Source organism: Corythoichthys intestinalis, chromosome 3 (genome assembly GCF_030265065.1).
Source record: "Corythoichthys intestinalis isolate RoL2023-P3 chromosome 3, ASM3026506v1, whole genome shotgun sequence".
In the NCBI taxonomy this organism is placed as follows: domain Eukaryota; kingdom Metazoa; phylum Chordata; class Actinopteri; order Syngnathiformes; family Syngnathidae; genus Corythoichthys; species Corythoichthys intestinalis.
Genome location: NC_080397.1, coordinates 51028200 through 51044526, shown reverse-complemented (window position 1 = coordinate 51044526; position 16327 = coordinate 51028200). Strand labels below are relative to the sequence as shown.

General features: G+C 38.6%; 1 protein-coding gene across 1 annotated transcript in view; it reads right to left on the bottom strand.

Annotated features, from left to right (window-relative positions):
- LOC130913382 (pikachurin) overlaps positions 1-13884 on the bottom strand; it is a 98821-nt gene extending 84937 nt beyond the window's left edge. The window contains exon 1 of the mRNA XM_057831964.1: positions 13640-13884. Coding sequence (XP_057687947.1) covers positions 13640-13760 — 121 coding nt within the window. The 5' untranslated portion in view covers positions 13761-13884. The remainder of the gene's footprint in view (positions 1-13639) is intronic.
- Positions 13885-16327: the final 2443 nt, after the last annotated feature.

The window sequence follows — 16327 nt, the reverse complement described above, 5'->3', positions numbered from 1 at the left end:
TGCTTCATGAAATGTATTTGATGAGATAATTATTCAGACGTTTATTATATATTAGCTCTAATCATTTGCTGCTCGCAATGAAGAAATGCTTTTGCTTATTGCTCACAAGGAATGAATGTTTTTTCTTGAAGTTGCCTTGAAGAGGCCTCTTGCCTGTTCAAGGACAGAGGCAAAAGAGGCAGCTTTGCTTTTCTGAAATGTGCTGACACACATGTATATAATTCCACCTACATGCACACACATAGCCAAACAAATACAAGGGGTGTCGCCAGCTTGCTTCCCCTTTCCCTTTTAGGGCAAGACACCCGTCCCAAATAAAAGAGAGGTGAAGGAGGGGCAAGTCAGAATGATTGCGGTGGCTGTATAGTTTCCCCTCTTTCTCCTTGCAAGCTTTTCAACTAAATTGAGTGCCTTGTCTCCTTATTTTAGGTAATATTGTAAATGTCTACCTAAGGATTCGTATTTGAACTTGACAAGCGCACCCTGCTCCGCTTGTATTCATAAAGGAAGCAGGGCGCGCTGAGGGAAGACTGAGAACCACGATTTTTTAGCGGACCAGAGTTCGTTTGTTTGGTCCGAACTCGAGTTTAGATGTGCATTTACATTTACAAAACAATGCGGACGATCTGAGAAAAAGAACTCTAGTCCGTTTAAAAACGACCAAACAGTGCTAGTGTAAAAGTACCCTTAGTTTTTTCAATGGCGTTTCTTCGGGGTGCCGCCCAGCCCAAACCGTTTAACTCATCGACACCGTTCAACTACCGAAATGACCAATTCTCGTGCAACGCAAGGAATCTTTTGAATCACCCCCTCAAAAATTACCGTTCATGCCAAAACACAGGTTTAAAAAAAAAAAATAATAATAATAATAATATATCTAGTCCTACTATTTTTATTCAATTCACATAAATCATACATCACAAATTTAAGGAAGGTAAGGGGCATAAAAGTTGGATACAGAAATTGCCTAAAACCTACAGTTCCCTCAAAATTCACCAAAAACTTTCCCATTCATTTCTAATGGGATGCCATTGCTAATGCCATGTAGTATGGTGTTCCATTCATTTCTAATGGCCAAAATTTCCCCTTTATTTTCAATGGAAAGAAACATGGGAGGTTACAAATTTTTAACAAAAACTTCCCATTACAGCCCATTGACATTCAACTGGCGCCCTATTAAGTTAATGCCATTGACAACCATGCACGTCCATGCCATTGACGGCCATGTATGTCGATGACATTGACTGCGATGCGCGTCCATGCAATTGACGGCCATGTATGTCAATGCCATTGATAGCCATATATTTTGATTCTATTGATGCCAGTGTACTTGGATTCCATTGACACATATGTAAGTAGATGCCATTGATGGCCATGTACATCACAATAGCAACAGTAAGTGACCTGTTATCAACATGATGTGGCCTGATATCAACAGGAAGTAACCCTGAATTGTCCCCAAATCAACAGGAAGTGACTTGATATCAACAGGAAGTGACGTGAAATCAGCAGGAGTGATCCTAAGGGGTTCACCTGCTAAAGCAAAGCTACCATCGCAATTTTTTTACAATTGGCATTTTTTTAGTTATTATATGTTACGCTCGTAATGGTTCATGGGTTGTGGCAACCATGACGGTGGTGGTTGCCGTTGTTATGTTCTGATGTTTTCTGATCAATAAATGCACTGTCTCTAATCGTGTGGTGTATGGGGCACAGGAGTAGCAAGTGTGAAACATAAAAACTAGGGCTGTCAAACGATTAAAATGTTGAATCGAGTTAATTACATCTTTAAAATGAATTAATCGTAATTAATCGCAATTCAAACCATCTATGAACTATGCCATATTTTTCTGTAAATTATTGTTGGAATGGAAAGATAAGACACAAGACGGATATATACAGTACATTCAACGTACATAAGTACTGTATTTGTTTATTATAACAATAAATCAACAAGATGGCATTAACATTATAAACATTCTCTTAAAGCGGTCCATGGATAGAAAGACTTGTAGTTCTTAAAAGATAAATGTTTGTACAAGTTATAAACATTTTATATTAAAACCCCTCTTAATGTTTTCGTTTTATTAAAATTTGTAAAATTTTCAATCACAAAATAAACTAGTAGCTCACCATTGTTGATGTCAATAATTACACCATGCTCACTCATTGTGCTCGAACCCCTAAAATCATTTGGACCCAAGCACCAGCAGAGGGCGCCAAACACCAAACAACAAGTAACAAGCAGACAATTACATTGCTGTCATTTTAATCTGTTTGAGCGGGGCATGGGTGTCAATTGCATCAAATATTTTGACGTGATTAATTTAGAAAATTAATTACCGCCCGTTAACGCGATAATTTTGACAGCCCTAGTAAAAACTGTCTCTCTCTTTCTTCTCCATGTCGCTCGCCACAATACTGTACACAGTGATGGAAGAGCGATTGTGCATTAACCCTTTGATCGTGTCCTTTTACTATTACTACATTAGAGCTGCTTCTCTAAGGAAAGCATGTGTTATCTGCCATTCGGTTGTATTGCGTTAACGTTACAGAAACCCGAGTATCACCGGGCCATACTGCTGGTACAGTATAAAAATGAGTAATGAGTCACATCACAGTGAATAGGTCAGTGTTGGTTGTCTATTTATTTTCCATATTACTTCTGGTTCCTGATGACTTGCAGTTCTACGTAAAACACTTTTCATCAGACAAATAATGGCCCTTTGAAATCTTCCAATCTAAAAAAGACATTTTATCATTGTATGTTCATTGTTCATCTATCCATTCTGGGGATGTCGAGTAGAGAGTGACTCATGTGCTGTTTGCTCGGCTCCAACTGAGGGGATCAATAGTGGGCTGGTGGGGCCTGAAAAGCACCAGGATGCCATTTTAATGAGCATACTGTGTTGTGATGCAGCCTTGATATCTTAAAAGAGGGAAATGTCAGCATTGGGACCAAAAAAAATCCACAAAAAGGTCAAAAATGCTTTTTGCATAGGGGGCCAGATTTGGTGTGGTAAAAATGTCGGGGGCCGATCTTATCTGACGTCCTTTACGTAGAACAACATATTTAAGCAAATTTTAGCAAGCCATTCAGTGTGTCACATTTGCTTAATTATTTTTTTCTCTTTCGACTCTCGGGCTCTTGCGAAATACTGCTGCTGTGACATTAAACTAGCTTCAAGTTGCTTCACTTACTCATTGTATCTTCCCTGTTATCTTGTCGTACATGTCAGCGTGTCTTGTTTGGTAATATCGCCTCACATTGACATCTTTAAAAACAGCGACGTCTCTTTGCAAATGAGGCAGACACAGTTTTTGCGTATTTTAGTGAAGAAACAGTTTAATTTCCACCTATCCTTGAAGCGTCGGCCGTCACAGTCAACTTACTTTTTTTTGTTGATTGTCACTATTTTAGAAAATAGATGTAATGGGTCACACAGAGTAAGGTTGCTTAGCCCTTAAATACCTCCAACATGAAGCAATTGTCAGAGAATCCCTAAATTTGAAAAATAAAGTCCAAATTAAACCTTTTTAAGTTTGTAAAAGGAAAAGTCAAAATGAATGTGTGTAATAAGCGCTCTACTGTATATCTATAACCCATGCTAAATCATGTGGGTTTTTTTCTAATGGAAACTGCAAATGCATGTGTTGACTTGCATCCATCACTTTTTTTTTTTAAAAGAAATGTCAAAACTCTAAATTACTCTCAAAATCATGAAATTTTAGTTGTATCAAATGTGATACATATGGCAATAAAGGGTTAAAGTGCTGCTGCCTTTTAGTGGGTAAATGAGGGGCAGCATTTTGTGTGTAAACTACTTCATTTGCTGGTTGCAGTAGTGCTGACCAATTCATTAAGTCTGTGTTCGGGCCAGAGGTTATTGATTTTATGACAGAGGCTGGGGGCCGGATGAAATTTGACCACGGGCCGCATTTGGCCCCCGGGCCAGACTTTGGACATGTCTGCCCTAGAGTGATGCATTTGCCTGGTTTCAGGGGATTTCTATGATATGCTGTGATGTATTTTGACTGTACTGTAGTTTGTTAGCTTCTTGGGATGGACTGTTGAGTTAGTCACTTTACGCGGCCCTGGACTGTTGTATTTGTGTTGTCCTGCAATGCCTCGTCTTTTTCACCTTTTTGTTTGGACTGTTGTGTTAGGCTGTCAATTTAGCGGCTCATCTGTTTTGTCTCATTTTAATGGAATGTTGCACTAGTGTAGTGAATGTAGTGCATACGGGGCGGGGTGACAGGCAAGGGTGTAGGTATGGTCTCAACATTGGTAGAGATGACGTAACAGCACAAGGGCATAGGTTTGCATAGGGACAGTAGGGACAAAACACTACCAACTTTTCAGGATGCTCAAATTGTCCCCACCAACTTTTAACAACCTTATTTGCATTGTATAATGAGCAGTGTTGTCAGTAACGCGTTAGTTAGTAACGCGTTACTGTAATCTGATTACTTTCTTTCAGTAACGAGTAATCTAACGCGTTCATTTTTTCTACACCAGTAATCTCATTAAAATTAGTTTTCTTTGTGTCTCTGCGTTACTATTTTTTCATTGCCTCATAATGTATGTATAATGAAGAATATTGTAGTCATGTACGGAGAGCATTTTCAATAGAAAATGCTAAAATAAAAGGTTCCCGGTACGTGTTTCCATGACAACCTCTTAGCTATTTCCTGTTTTGGTCTCGCGTCACATGTGTTGTGGGACTGAAAGGCATGGGCCAGGCAGGTGGACATTCGAGCCGAGTGTTGAGATGTTGCGAGGGAATGTTGATCTGTGGATATCCATGAATGAAGGTGAGTATTTTTCCGTCATTCTGGAGGGTATCAGCAAAAGGTTGGACCCCCTACATGCGCGGCCGTTTCGTAGCTTTGCCGTAGCAATGACAGGCAGTTATCGCTCCAAGTTGGCAAGCTTTGTTTACATCATATGCGTGTTGCACATTTATGCCGTGAGGCGATGTGTTCGTTTAGCATCTGTGGGATGTGTTGTAAGTCTGATTGAGTGTAAAGTTCTTAGTTGCCGCCACGTTTTGTGGCCAAATTGACCAAGTGTGTGTTGAAAGGAGTACTTCCGGGTTTTGCACGCGCATCCGCGCCCACCACCACCTTTGCAATTTTGTGCAGTCAGTGTGCATTGTTTTACATTGGCACTGATATGCTGTTAACCATAACCCGAAATTCAGAAGTTTTGACATTAGGCTTAATCTTAGAGGTCAGCGGGGTTTAATTGGTCGGTAGAGTTGATTTCAACAAATTCCAAGCAGTTTGTCAGATATTTGTTAGTTTCAGGGCTCCAGAGTGGCTAAGCTAGCGCGAAATTGTAATATTCCCCTTTAAATTCAATCATCGGAAAGCCAATTACATGTGATGACATTTTTCTGTTGTCATTCTTACGTTGAGGCAGCAAAGGGAGAAAAATGGGTAAAAAGTAACTGATAGATTACTTTTAAAGTAACTTAGTTACTTTGATAATGAAGTAATCAGTAAAGTAACTAGATTAGTTTTTTGAGGCGTAATCAGTAATCAGTAATTAAATTACTTTTTCAAGTAATCTGTGACAACACTGATAATGACTTCAGTTATATAGGCCTTTTTAGATTGTCCTCCCGTATGTTTGTTTTAATTGACCCCACCAAATATTAAGTAAATTATTTTCATTATGTTCAGACTTACATGTACCTCTTTTCACTTGCTGAATTTCCCAGTCCATTTTTTTCTCCTAAACGCACAATTGATTGGTTGATAACTTGGACCCCCCCTCCCCACCACCACCACCCACACACAAACACGGACATTAGCTATTAGATAGACATTTTTATTTCGGCCAGCAGCAGCCACTGTAAGAAATGTAAAAAGACGTCAAGGTTATTGAAGTGGGGAACACACCACAAATTTTGCTCCTGATAGCCCGACCTGCATCCGAGTTAGCATAACATTAAACTGTGTGAACTTGCTAAGCTGCAAAACTCGAGTAGGTAGCTGCTTAGAGAGGTGTCCTCCTGTATGTTTTTTTATGTTCATTTTTATTTTTTTATTATTTTTTTGGTTATTCCCTGACAAAGATATTTTTTTCGGTTATATTTAATTTCTTTATTTAGACAATGTTGAGTGGTCTTAAGACAAATGTGTTTTTTGCATTCCTAGATAGTTAAGAGGTTATTAAAAAGCTTGTATTTATTATGTATGTTAATATAATTTTTGTTCAAATAATGCAATTTAAAGTTGCTCATAAAAGCTGGACATTTTTCCGGAAGTTTTCAAAAATGTTTCTTTAGTAAGTTTTGAAAACAAATGTTTGAATAAAATGGTGTAGGCTGAACAGATACACATAAAAGTTAGCATAAGTCAATACAGATTTACTTTGCATTGACCATTAAGAACGCCCCTTCCCCAGCAAAAAGTGTACATGCAGGTTATGCAATATCGTACCTACCAATGGTGAGACCAAACCTATGCTCTTGTAACAGCATAACCTGCATGTACACTTTTTGCTCGGGATGGGAGATTAATGAGACCAAACAGATTGTATGAACGGGGGTCAGGGCAACATTTCTCACAAATATGAACCTATTTAATTGAAAGGCTAAATCAGGGGTGCTCATTACGTCGATCCCGATCGACCAGTCAATCGCAATCCTAGTGTGGGTAGCTCGTAGCATCCCAAGATTTTTTTTAATGTGCTTAGTTTAGAAAACACAAACAGAAGGACATTTGTCTCTAAGCAGCTTCTTACTCGAGTTTTGCAAGTTAGCAAGTTCACACAGTTTAATGTTATGCAAACTCTGATGCAGGTTGGACTTTAGGTGGCAAAAATAGTGGTGTGTTTCCCACCTAGAGTCATCAGCCAATCAAACGTGTGTTTGAAGGGGGAAAAAATGGACTGGCGCATTCAGCAATTAAAAAGTTCTAACATAATGAAAATAATTTGCCTAATAATGGTAGGGTCAATGCTTTTCTTGCAACATATGGGAATACAGTACACATTACCTATATGACTGAACCCATTATATAATGCATATTAAATTTGCTTAAAAGTTGGTGGGGACAATTTGAACATTCTGAAAAGTTGGTAGTGTTATGTCCCTACCGTCCCTATGCAAACTTACGCCCTTGGTGACAGGGCTCAGTAGTAGAGTAGTCGTTTCCCCAATACTGAGGTAGTGGGTTAGATTCCTCGCCCTTGTGACCTCGTCTAAGCATTCTTGAGCAAGACACTGAACCCCACGTTGCTCCTTATGCTTTGTAAGTACTGTAATTTTCGGACTATGAGCCGCTACATTTTTCCTTCATTTTGAATCGTGCGGCTTATAGTCCAGTCCGGCTTGTTTGTTAATTTATTTGGGTTAATAGGTAACACTTTATTTGACAGCGATGTCATAAAACTGTCATAAGACCATAATAACTATGACATGACACTATACTGGGCATTACTGAATGCTTATGACACATGTCATTAAGTTTCATCTGGCAAAATTTTTTTTGGAATTGGCATTTTTTAGTTATAATGTGTTACGCTCGCAATGGTTCATGGGTTGTGGCAACCATGACGGTGGTGGTTGCCGTTGTTATGTTCTGATGTTTTCTGATCAATAAATGCACTGTCTCTAGTCGTGCGGTGTATGGGACACAGGAGCAGCAAGTGTGAAACATAAAAACTAGGGCTGTCAAACGATTAAAAGTTTTAATCGAGTTAATTACAGCTTAAAATTTAATTAATCGTAATTAATCGCAATTCAAACCATCTATAAAATATGCCATTTTTTTCTGTAAATTATTGTTGGAATGGAAAGATAAGACACGAGACGGATATATACAGTACATTCAACGTACATAAGTACTGTATTTGTTTATTATAACAATAAATCAACAAGATGGCGTTAACATTATAAACATTCTCTTAAAGCGGTCCATGGATAGAAAGACTTGTAGTTCTTAAAAGATAAATGTTTGCACAAGTTATAAAAATGTTATATTAAAACCCCTCTTAATGTTTTCGTTTTATTAAAATTTGTAAAATTTTCAATCAAAAAATAAACTAGTAGCTCGCCATTGTTGATATCAATAATTACACCATGCTCACTCATTGTGCTCAAACCCATAAAATCATTTGGACCCAAGCGCCAGCAGAGGGCGCCAAACACCAAAAAACAAGTAACAAGCACATTACGCTGCTGTCATTTTAATCTGTTTGAGCGGGGCATGTGCGTTAATTGCGTCAAATATAACATTTATGTCCAGCTTGGATCTGTTACATCCATTCAAAAGTGAGATAATTTGCCAGATAACACTAAATGACATGTGTTATAAGCATTTATTAATGCTCATGACAGTGTCATGTCATAATTATGATTGTCTAATGACAGTCCTATGGCGCCACTATCAGATTGTGTTACCAAATACTATAATTAACTATTAATAATACAACTAGAACAGTAACTGAATAAATATTTAGCACAGAACATGAATTTTGATTGTTATTTACATCTGTAGCGCTGCAATGCATGCTAGGAGGCATATTGAACAACAGTGTTGACAGCAGGTGGCAGGAGAGGTTAACTGTCTCCCCCAAGGGAGCAGTGATGGCCAAATGATTCTTCTTGAAGCAGTGGTTCCTGGTGGATCATTTGGTCTTATGACTGTTGTATGATGCCGCTGTCAAATAAACTGTTACGGGTTAATATCTTTTAGTGTAAATATCCCATAATACAGTGAGGACAGCTGCCGCTTATCTATGAACAAATGCCGTTTTCGTGCCAAATTTAGTGGGTAGCGTCTTATAATCAGTTGAGCCTTATAATGCGAAAATTATCAGGATATAGTGTCAAAGCGCTTTGAGCGACTTGAAAGGTTGAAAGGAACTATATAAGTGTAACTCCATTTATCATAGTTAGATCAGTGATACGGTTATAATCTAGCACAGCTTGGTCATCCAGAAATAGGTAAGCCTTCCTTTTAGGAATGTCATTAATAATATAATATTTCCTCATTCAATTTACTGTTAATTATTTTTAAATATTTTAATGTCAACTGCTGTTTGTTTGTGAAACCCTTTGAAATCTGTTGATGATTTAAGGCCTTAGAAATAAACTTGAGTTGACATGAAATGGTTTGTTAAATTTTTGAGGTCGCACATTTGCTACATGGTTAACTTTTTACACTTTTTGTGACAACAAAACACAGAATGACCAGCATTTCATATAGAATTGTGTTCGACCTCACATTCCGCTCTTGTACCCAAAGGGAACAAGACGTGTCAATGCTAATGCTAACATTGACATGATTGATGTGGACTGACAGACCATCGTCAAAGACCACTGCATAAGTCCAAATGTCATTCGCCATCATATGATGGGTTGTGTGGTGAGGACCGGTGCGAGAGCGTGCGTGTGCAGGTCAGGTTCTGCCTGAGGGGTCGAACCGGCAAGACGTTGATGCGCGAAGGAGGAGGCGAGGTGGAAATGGGTGGGGCTACAACACCGAGAAGATGTCCTGGTGGAGCCAAAACAAAGAAAGCAGCCGGCATGCGCCTTGGGGAGAATGTTGCTGATATAGAATTTAACCACTTGTCGGACAAAATTAGGGCAAAACTGATATTCTCAATGCAAAAGCTCTATATCGTTAAATTTGTTTGCTTAACTCCAGATGTGGAAAACATATTTTCTGAGCATTGCAATTCCATCTACATTAAAGTGCAGTTAAATGTACTGTAAGAACCTTCTTTTAATGCTACACGGACAACTCGCATAATGAATTAGAATGAATGGAATGTTTGTCATCATCATCGGTATCATTGACAGTTACAAAATGTGGAATAATTTGCCCGAAGAAAGAAAGAAATCTTTGACAGTCACAAAATGTGGAAAAATTTGCCCGAAGAAAGAAAGGAAACCGAAGACAGACAAAGGCAGACGGGAAAAGCATGTGCTTATCAATACCCGTCCCCCTACAGCCAGGGACGCACAGTCTAACATGGTAGAGTTGCATACATCACATTACATGAGCTTTTCTTTTTCATTTTTTTTTGTTTTGTTTTTGTCCTTTTTCACTTATATTATCTTCCCAAAAGTTATTGATTGCCATGGCCATGATATAGTAAGACTCCAAGTGAGCTGATTTCTATGCTGCTGTTTTGGTTAGCAACCAACTAGACTTTTGAATATTCGCATCCGCATGAGAACAAACTGATACCTACAGGGTTTTTTTTATACTTAATGGTAAAAGAAAGCTGTTTGTTTATCCTTAAGTAAGGTCTCCACTTTTTGACGTCAAATACCATGTTTGCACAATAAGGCGCACCTGACTATAAGCTGCCGCCCACCAAATTTGGCACAAAAACGGCATTTGTTCATAGATAAGCCACACTGGACTATAAACCGCAATTGTCCTCACTGTATTATGGGATATTTACACCAAAAGACATTAACCGGTAACACTTTATTTGATAGAGACATCATATGACTGTCACAAGACCAAACGAACCACCATGATTCATTGCTTCAAGAAGCTTCATTTGGCTATCACTGCTCCCTTTTAGTAGACAGTCAATCTCTGCTGCCACTTGCTGTCAACACTGTTGTCATCAAACATGCTCCCTTGCATGCATTGCAGCGCTACAGATGTAAATAACAGACATCATACAACTGTCAGAAAACCAAATGAACCACCATGAAGCTTTGAACTAATTGGCTGCAAAGCTTCAGTGATTCAAGAAGCTTCATTTGGCCATCACTGCTCCCATTGGGGAGACAGTCAACCTCTGCTGCCACCTGCTGTCAACACGCTTATTGTCCAACATGCATCCTAGCATGCATTGCAGTGCTACAGATGTAAATAATTATCAAAATTTGAATTATGTACTAATTATTTCTTCAGTTACTGTTCCAGTTGTTTCATGAATTGCTAGTCATGGTGTTTGTTACACTTTATTTGACAGTGGTGCCATGAGACTTTCATTAGACAATGAATTATGACATGGCATTGTCATGAGCATTAATGAATGTTTAGAACGGATGTCATTTAGTGTTATCCGGCAAATTATCTCACTTTTGAATTAATAGAAAATATCCAAGCTCGACAGAAATGGAATAAGTGATATAATTTGCCAGATGATACTTAAAGACGTAAGCATTCAGTAATCCCCATGATAGTGTCATGTCATAATCATGACGGCCTTATGACAGTCTTATGACGCCACTGTCAAATCAATTGTTACCTACTAACCCAAATAAATCAACAAATCAGCCGCAATGGACTATAAAGAGCAGGATTCAAAATGAAGGAAAAACATAGCGGCTGATTGTCTGAAAAGTACGGCTTCAAAGTGCTGCATGCGTCAATCATCGATTAACTTGTTAAACAGTTGCTGTTGCAACTCATTGTGTGTAAGTGAGCAGCTGGAGCGGATTTGAGTGGACTCACTCAATTTAATAAAGCCAAGCATTTTCTACTACTTTAGACTTGTTTAAAAATAATTAGGTGGGACAGTAACATGTTTGAAAATTATCATAATTATTAGATCTGAAGTGTTTTAAAACTATGTATTAAAATATGCATATGGCAGAAAACACTCAGGTGACTTGAAGTTCCGCTCTGAGATCCTCAATTTGGCTAAATTTCAAAATTGTCCTTTATGCATGTGTGATACATAATTGGAAAGCTTAAAATCTCAATTTTAAACAAGAGGACATTTGAAAAAAAAATGTAAACAGCATTTTGTGTCTGTATTATCAATGGTCTCAATTGATTGAGCAACTTATAATGCATTTCATGGAAGACCCGGTGCTTTCGGATGCCGTAAACTCACGATGCGTTGCATAAAAGGCGTTATGTGGAAAAGCTTCAGTTTATCCATTCGCCAGATCCATATTTGATGCCTAAAATCGATGTTTTTCGACCCGCTGTCTCCGCCGTATTTGCCTGACATCTGCTAGCTACCCTGATATGTACAACTATCTTGTCCACACAAAATCAGCCTATTCTCACGAAAGTTTGAAAAACTTTAAGAGCTTGGAGGTTTATAAATACTTCGTTGCTGGTTGGGTGAAACAGGTCCTCGTCCACGAAAATTCGGCAGGAATCTATCTTGTGCTTGGAAAGGTGAGTTACGAAATTTTCAATTCTAAATCTTTTGTTATTGCTAACATCCACTGTCAAGTCTAATGTATTTCATGTCATTTGTCAATGGAGCTAGGGCTTTTAATGTTTATATGGTTTAGCGATAGCACTCTCACTACATACATACGTGTATGTTGTCGGCGATTAGCCTAGCAATGATCTTAATTGTGGTTGTCAGCCCAAAACCCTCTAATATATATATTAAATGCATCTTACCAGATATAAAATGACTACTACATAATCTGTGGTAATCGTTTGGAGCCCAGTTTTCTCGTCGAATTGCAGCAGCACATCTCGCTCTCTCCTCTCCGGGTCTCTCGGAATCCGGTAGAACTTCAAGTCTCTCCGTCTATCTTCTCTATTATTGCAACCGACCGCCATACACGCCTTCACCATTTTGATTATTAATGTTAACGAGCAGAAAAACACGCCGTAAATAGGAGGAATGTACGTAGCCGTAACAGGTAAACACGATGTGTTGACGGACAATTGGGCGGTACCAGTCAGGAGGACGGAGTTGTGACGTCACGTGGGTAGGGTCTATAACAAGGGTCGCGATGCAGAAATTGCAGACATCAAGGAGTGGTCAAGATTTTCTTTTTCATATATTTTAAACTTTTTTTTTTCCTTCAATTTTTCTATGTTTTGGATCGATTATTTATCATCTAAAATATTGGGGAAAATGCAACAGTAAAAGAAAAAATACAATTAAGCGATAGTTATGAGGTAGATATCCATGACTTATTTACAGACACTATTTTTTTCATTGTGACGTAATTTTTTTTTTTTTTAATTTAAATATGCGAGTGAATATATATATATATTTTTTAAACTAAATATTAGACATCAATTAATTATTCTAAACTGAAAATGACAAACATTTTGAATAGTAAATACAATTACAGTTCTTTTTATAGCTGGGTTGAAACAAAAGCGGTTGCTTGACGTCTGTAAACGGGGTTTCCAGGTTAAAACGGACAAATTAAAAATAATTCAGGGGGTTAATGCACCATGAATCTGCTATGGCAGCATATAAACATATTGTTCTATCAAACACAACCGTTCTTTTGTCTTAAAATACAGCAGTTTATTTTAAAGAGGGGTGCAAGAGCAGAAACTGCTTTTTCAACCTTGTCTGTGTTTTCCGCCGCATTTTTTTTTTTAATTATACTTTGTGGAAAAAAGGGAAAAACATGTCTTATATGTATCTCTTTCCGATGCTAAGTCTGAATAAATACAGTGAACACACACAAAAAAATAAAATAAATACAAATGGGGAGTGTGCTACTTCGCGGTTTTTCACTTATCGCGGACGGTTCAGGTCCCCATTAACTGCGAAAAACAAGGTATCACTGTATATAATTCGCATATGAAAGGGTTAGATGATAAAAATGTATTAGATGATTGATACGAATTAATAGGACGCTGCTCAAAGTACAATTGAATGAACGGAGGTTTCAGGTTCGAAAAGTGACCACTGCATACGCGTTTTTTGTATACTGACCGGCTCTCCTGGCGCTGGACCTCCGAGCTGCTGTGCTGCGGGTGGCCAAGTAGCAGATCGCAAAGAGGACAAAGTGCAGCAAAAAAGTGGTCCGTATCCGTGTGCAAGTGTGACTCGCCATCGCTCCGGTGCTCTTAAATGCGCATCGCACTCACAGCCCAAAGTGGCAGCGCTTCACACGGGACTGAGTCACAAACAAAGAAAAAGTTTAGGTAGTGATGGTGGTGATGATGCGACGTCCCACAACGATGGACGACGAGAGCTGATGAGATTAGGGTCCGAAAGATCAGATCGGGTTGGGCACGTCACTGCGCGCGCGCAAAGGGACACACTGTGATTGAGTGTGTGTGTACGTGTGGTGGGTTTGGGTGGGGGACTCCGTGCGTAATGCGCGCAATTGACACGAGGTGGGTGGGCACGCTGCAATCGCGTGTGTATCTTATTTCTTTATTGATGCGTTTGTTGGCAGTACCCTGCTTCCCGAAGAGCAGATGACGAGCAGCAAGGTGGAGCCATTTAGGGGATAAGAGGATAACGAGCATCTAATCCGCACACCGCAGGCCACGCACGCAGATGGAGGCCGCACGCGTCTTGACCCACGCAAGCACTACACTACATTATACTGTATTACTACAGCCTACAGTTAATGCTCACTTGCACCCCATCCACCCAATGAATCATTGATTATTCACTAATACATTACAATGCGCACTTTTCGATTGAGTCTGGCGATTTATCAACACTTTTTTGAATATCATTAAGTAATCCAAAACATTTTGGGATGCTAAACCCAAAAATAAAACTAAAATATAAACATTGTTTTATTATTGGTTTTATATAACAATATTAATATCAATAACCACAAAATTACAGGAATATTGTTAACCCTTTCAGGGACATTGATCACGACAGTGGACAGCTATTCAATAGCTGACACTTAAGACCTTTAACCCTCTATAGGGCACGTGACTATTCAAAAAAAAAAAAAAAAACAACCAAAAAAAAAAAAAAAAAACGGGATGGTATGAAAAAGTATCTGAACCTTTTGGAATTTATCACATCTCTGCATACAATCACCACCAAATGATTTGATCTTTGTCAAAATCACACAGATGAAAAAACAGTATCTGCTTTAACTAAAACCACCCATACATTTATGGGTTTTCATATTTTAATGAGGATAGTATGCAAACAATGAAAGGAGGAGGAAAATAAGTAAGTGAACCATCACATTTAATATTTTGCGGCCAACCCTTTGGCAGCAATAACTTCAACCAGACGCTTCCTGTAGCTGCAGATCAGTTCGTCACATCGATCAGGACTAATCTTGGCCCATTCATCCCTACAAAACTGCTGTAGTACAGTCAGATTCCTGGGATGTCTGGGATGAATTGTTGTCTTTAGGTCATGCCACAGCATCTCAATTGGCTTCAAGTCTGGACTTTGACTTGGTCACTCCAGAAAGTGTATTTTGTTCTTCTGAAACCATTCTGAAGTTGATTTACTTCTGTGTTTTGGATCATTGTCTTGTTGCAGCATCCATCCTCTTTTTAGATTCAACTGTCTGACAGACGAAATCAGGTTTTCCTGCTAAACATCCTGATAAACATAAAATTAGTTATTCCATTAATGATTGCAAGTTGTCCAGGCCCTGAGGCAGCAAAACAGCCCCAAATCATGATGCTCCCTCCACCATGCTGCACAGTGGGGACGAGGTGTTGATGTTGGTGAGCTGCTTTTTCCTTCACACATGACATTGTGTGTTACTCCCAAACAATTCAACTTTCGTTTCATCAGTCCACAAAATTTTTTGCCAGAACTTCTGTGGAATGTCCAAGTGCCTTTTTTCGAACATTAAACGAGCAACAATATTTTTTTTTTCAGACAGCACTGGCTGCTACCGTGGAGTCCTCCCATGAACACCATTCTTGGCCATAGTTTTAGATATATACGTAGTTGATGTGTGCACATACATATTGGACTGTGCCAGTGATTTCTGTAAGTCTTTAGCAGACATTTTATAATAATAATAATAATAATAATAATACATTTTATTTCAAGGCGCCTTTCTGGCACTCAAGGTTGCTGTACAATCATTTAAAACATTTAAATATATTAAAAGTGAGAAAAGTATAGACCGTTTAAGGAAATTTAAAATACTAAAAGAGATACAAGGGCCGTTAAAAAGACCAGAACTTAGTGATTATTGTGGAGAGACTAGTCTGAACAGGTGAGTTTTGAGTTTTGATTGAAAAAAGTGGAGGAAATCTGTGTTCCTGAGGTCGGGTGGGAGTGAATTAAAAAAAAAAAAAAAATTGGGGTTCTTTTTTTTACCTATGACTATTCTGCGCTGAACTCTTGGCGTCATCTTTGGTGGACGCCCACTCCTTGGGAGAGAAGCAACAGTGCCTAACTCTCTCAATTTGTAGACAACTTCTCTGACTGTCGACTTATGAATATCCAGACTTTTAGAGATGGTTTTGTATCCTTTCCCAGCTTTCATACAAATCAACAATCCTTGATCGCTGGTCTTTAGACAGCTCTTTTGACCGAGCCATGATGCACATCAGACAATGATTCTCATTAAGACAATTCTCACCAGGTGTGTGTTTTATAGCGGGCAGGGCAGCTTTAATTTAAACCACTCATCAGTGATTGGGCTTACACCTGACTTTAATTATTTGGTAA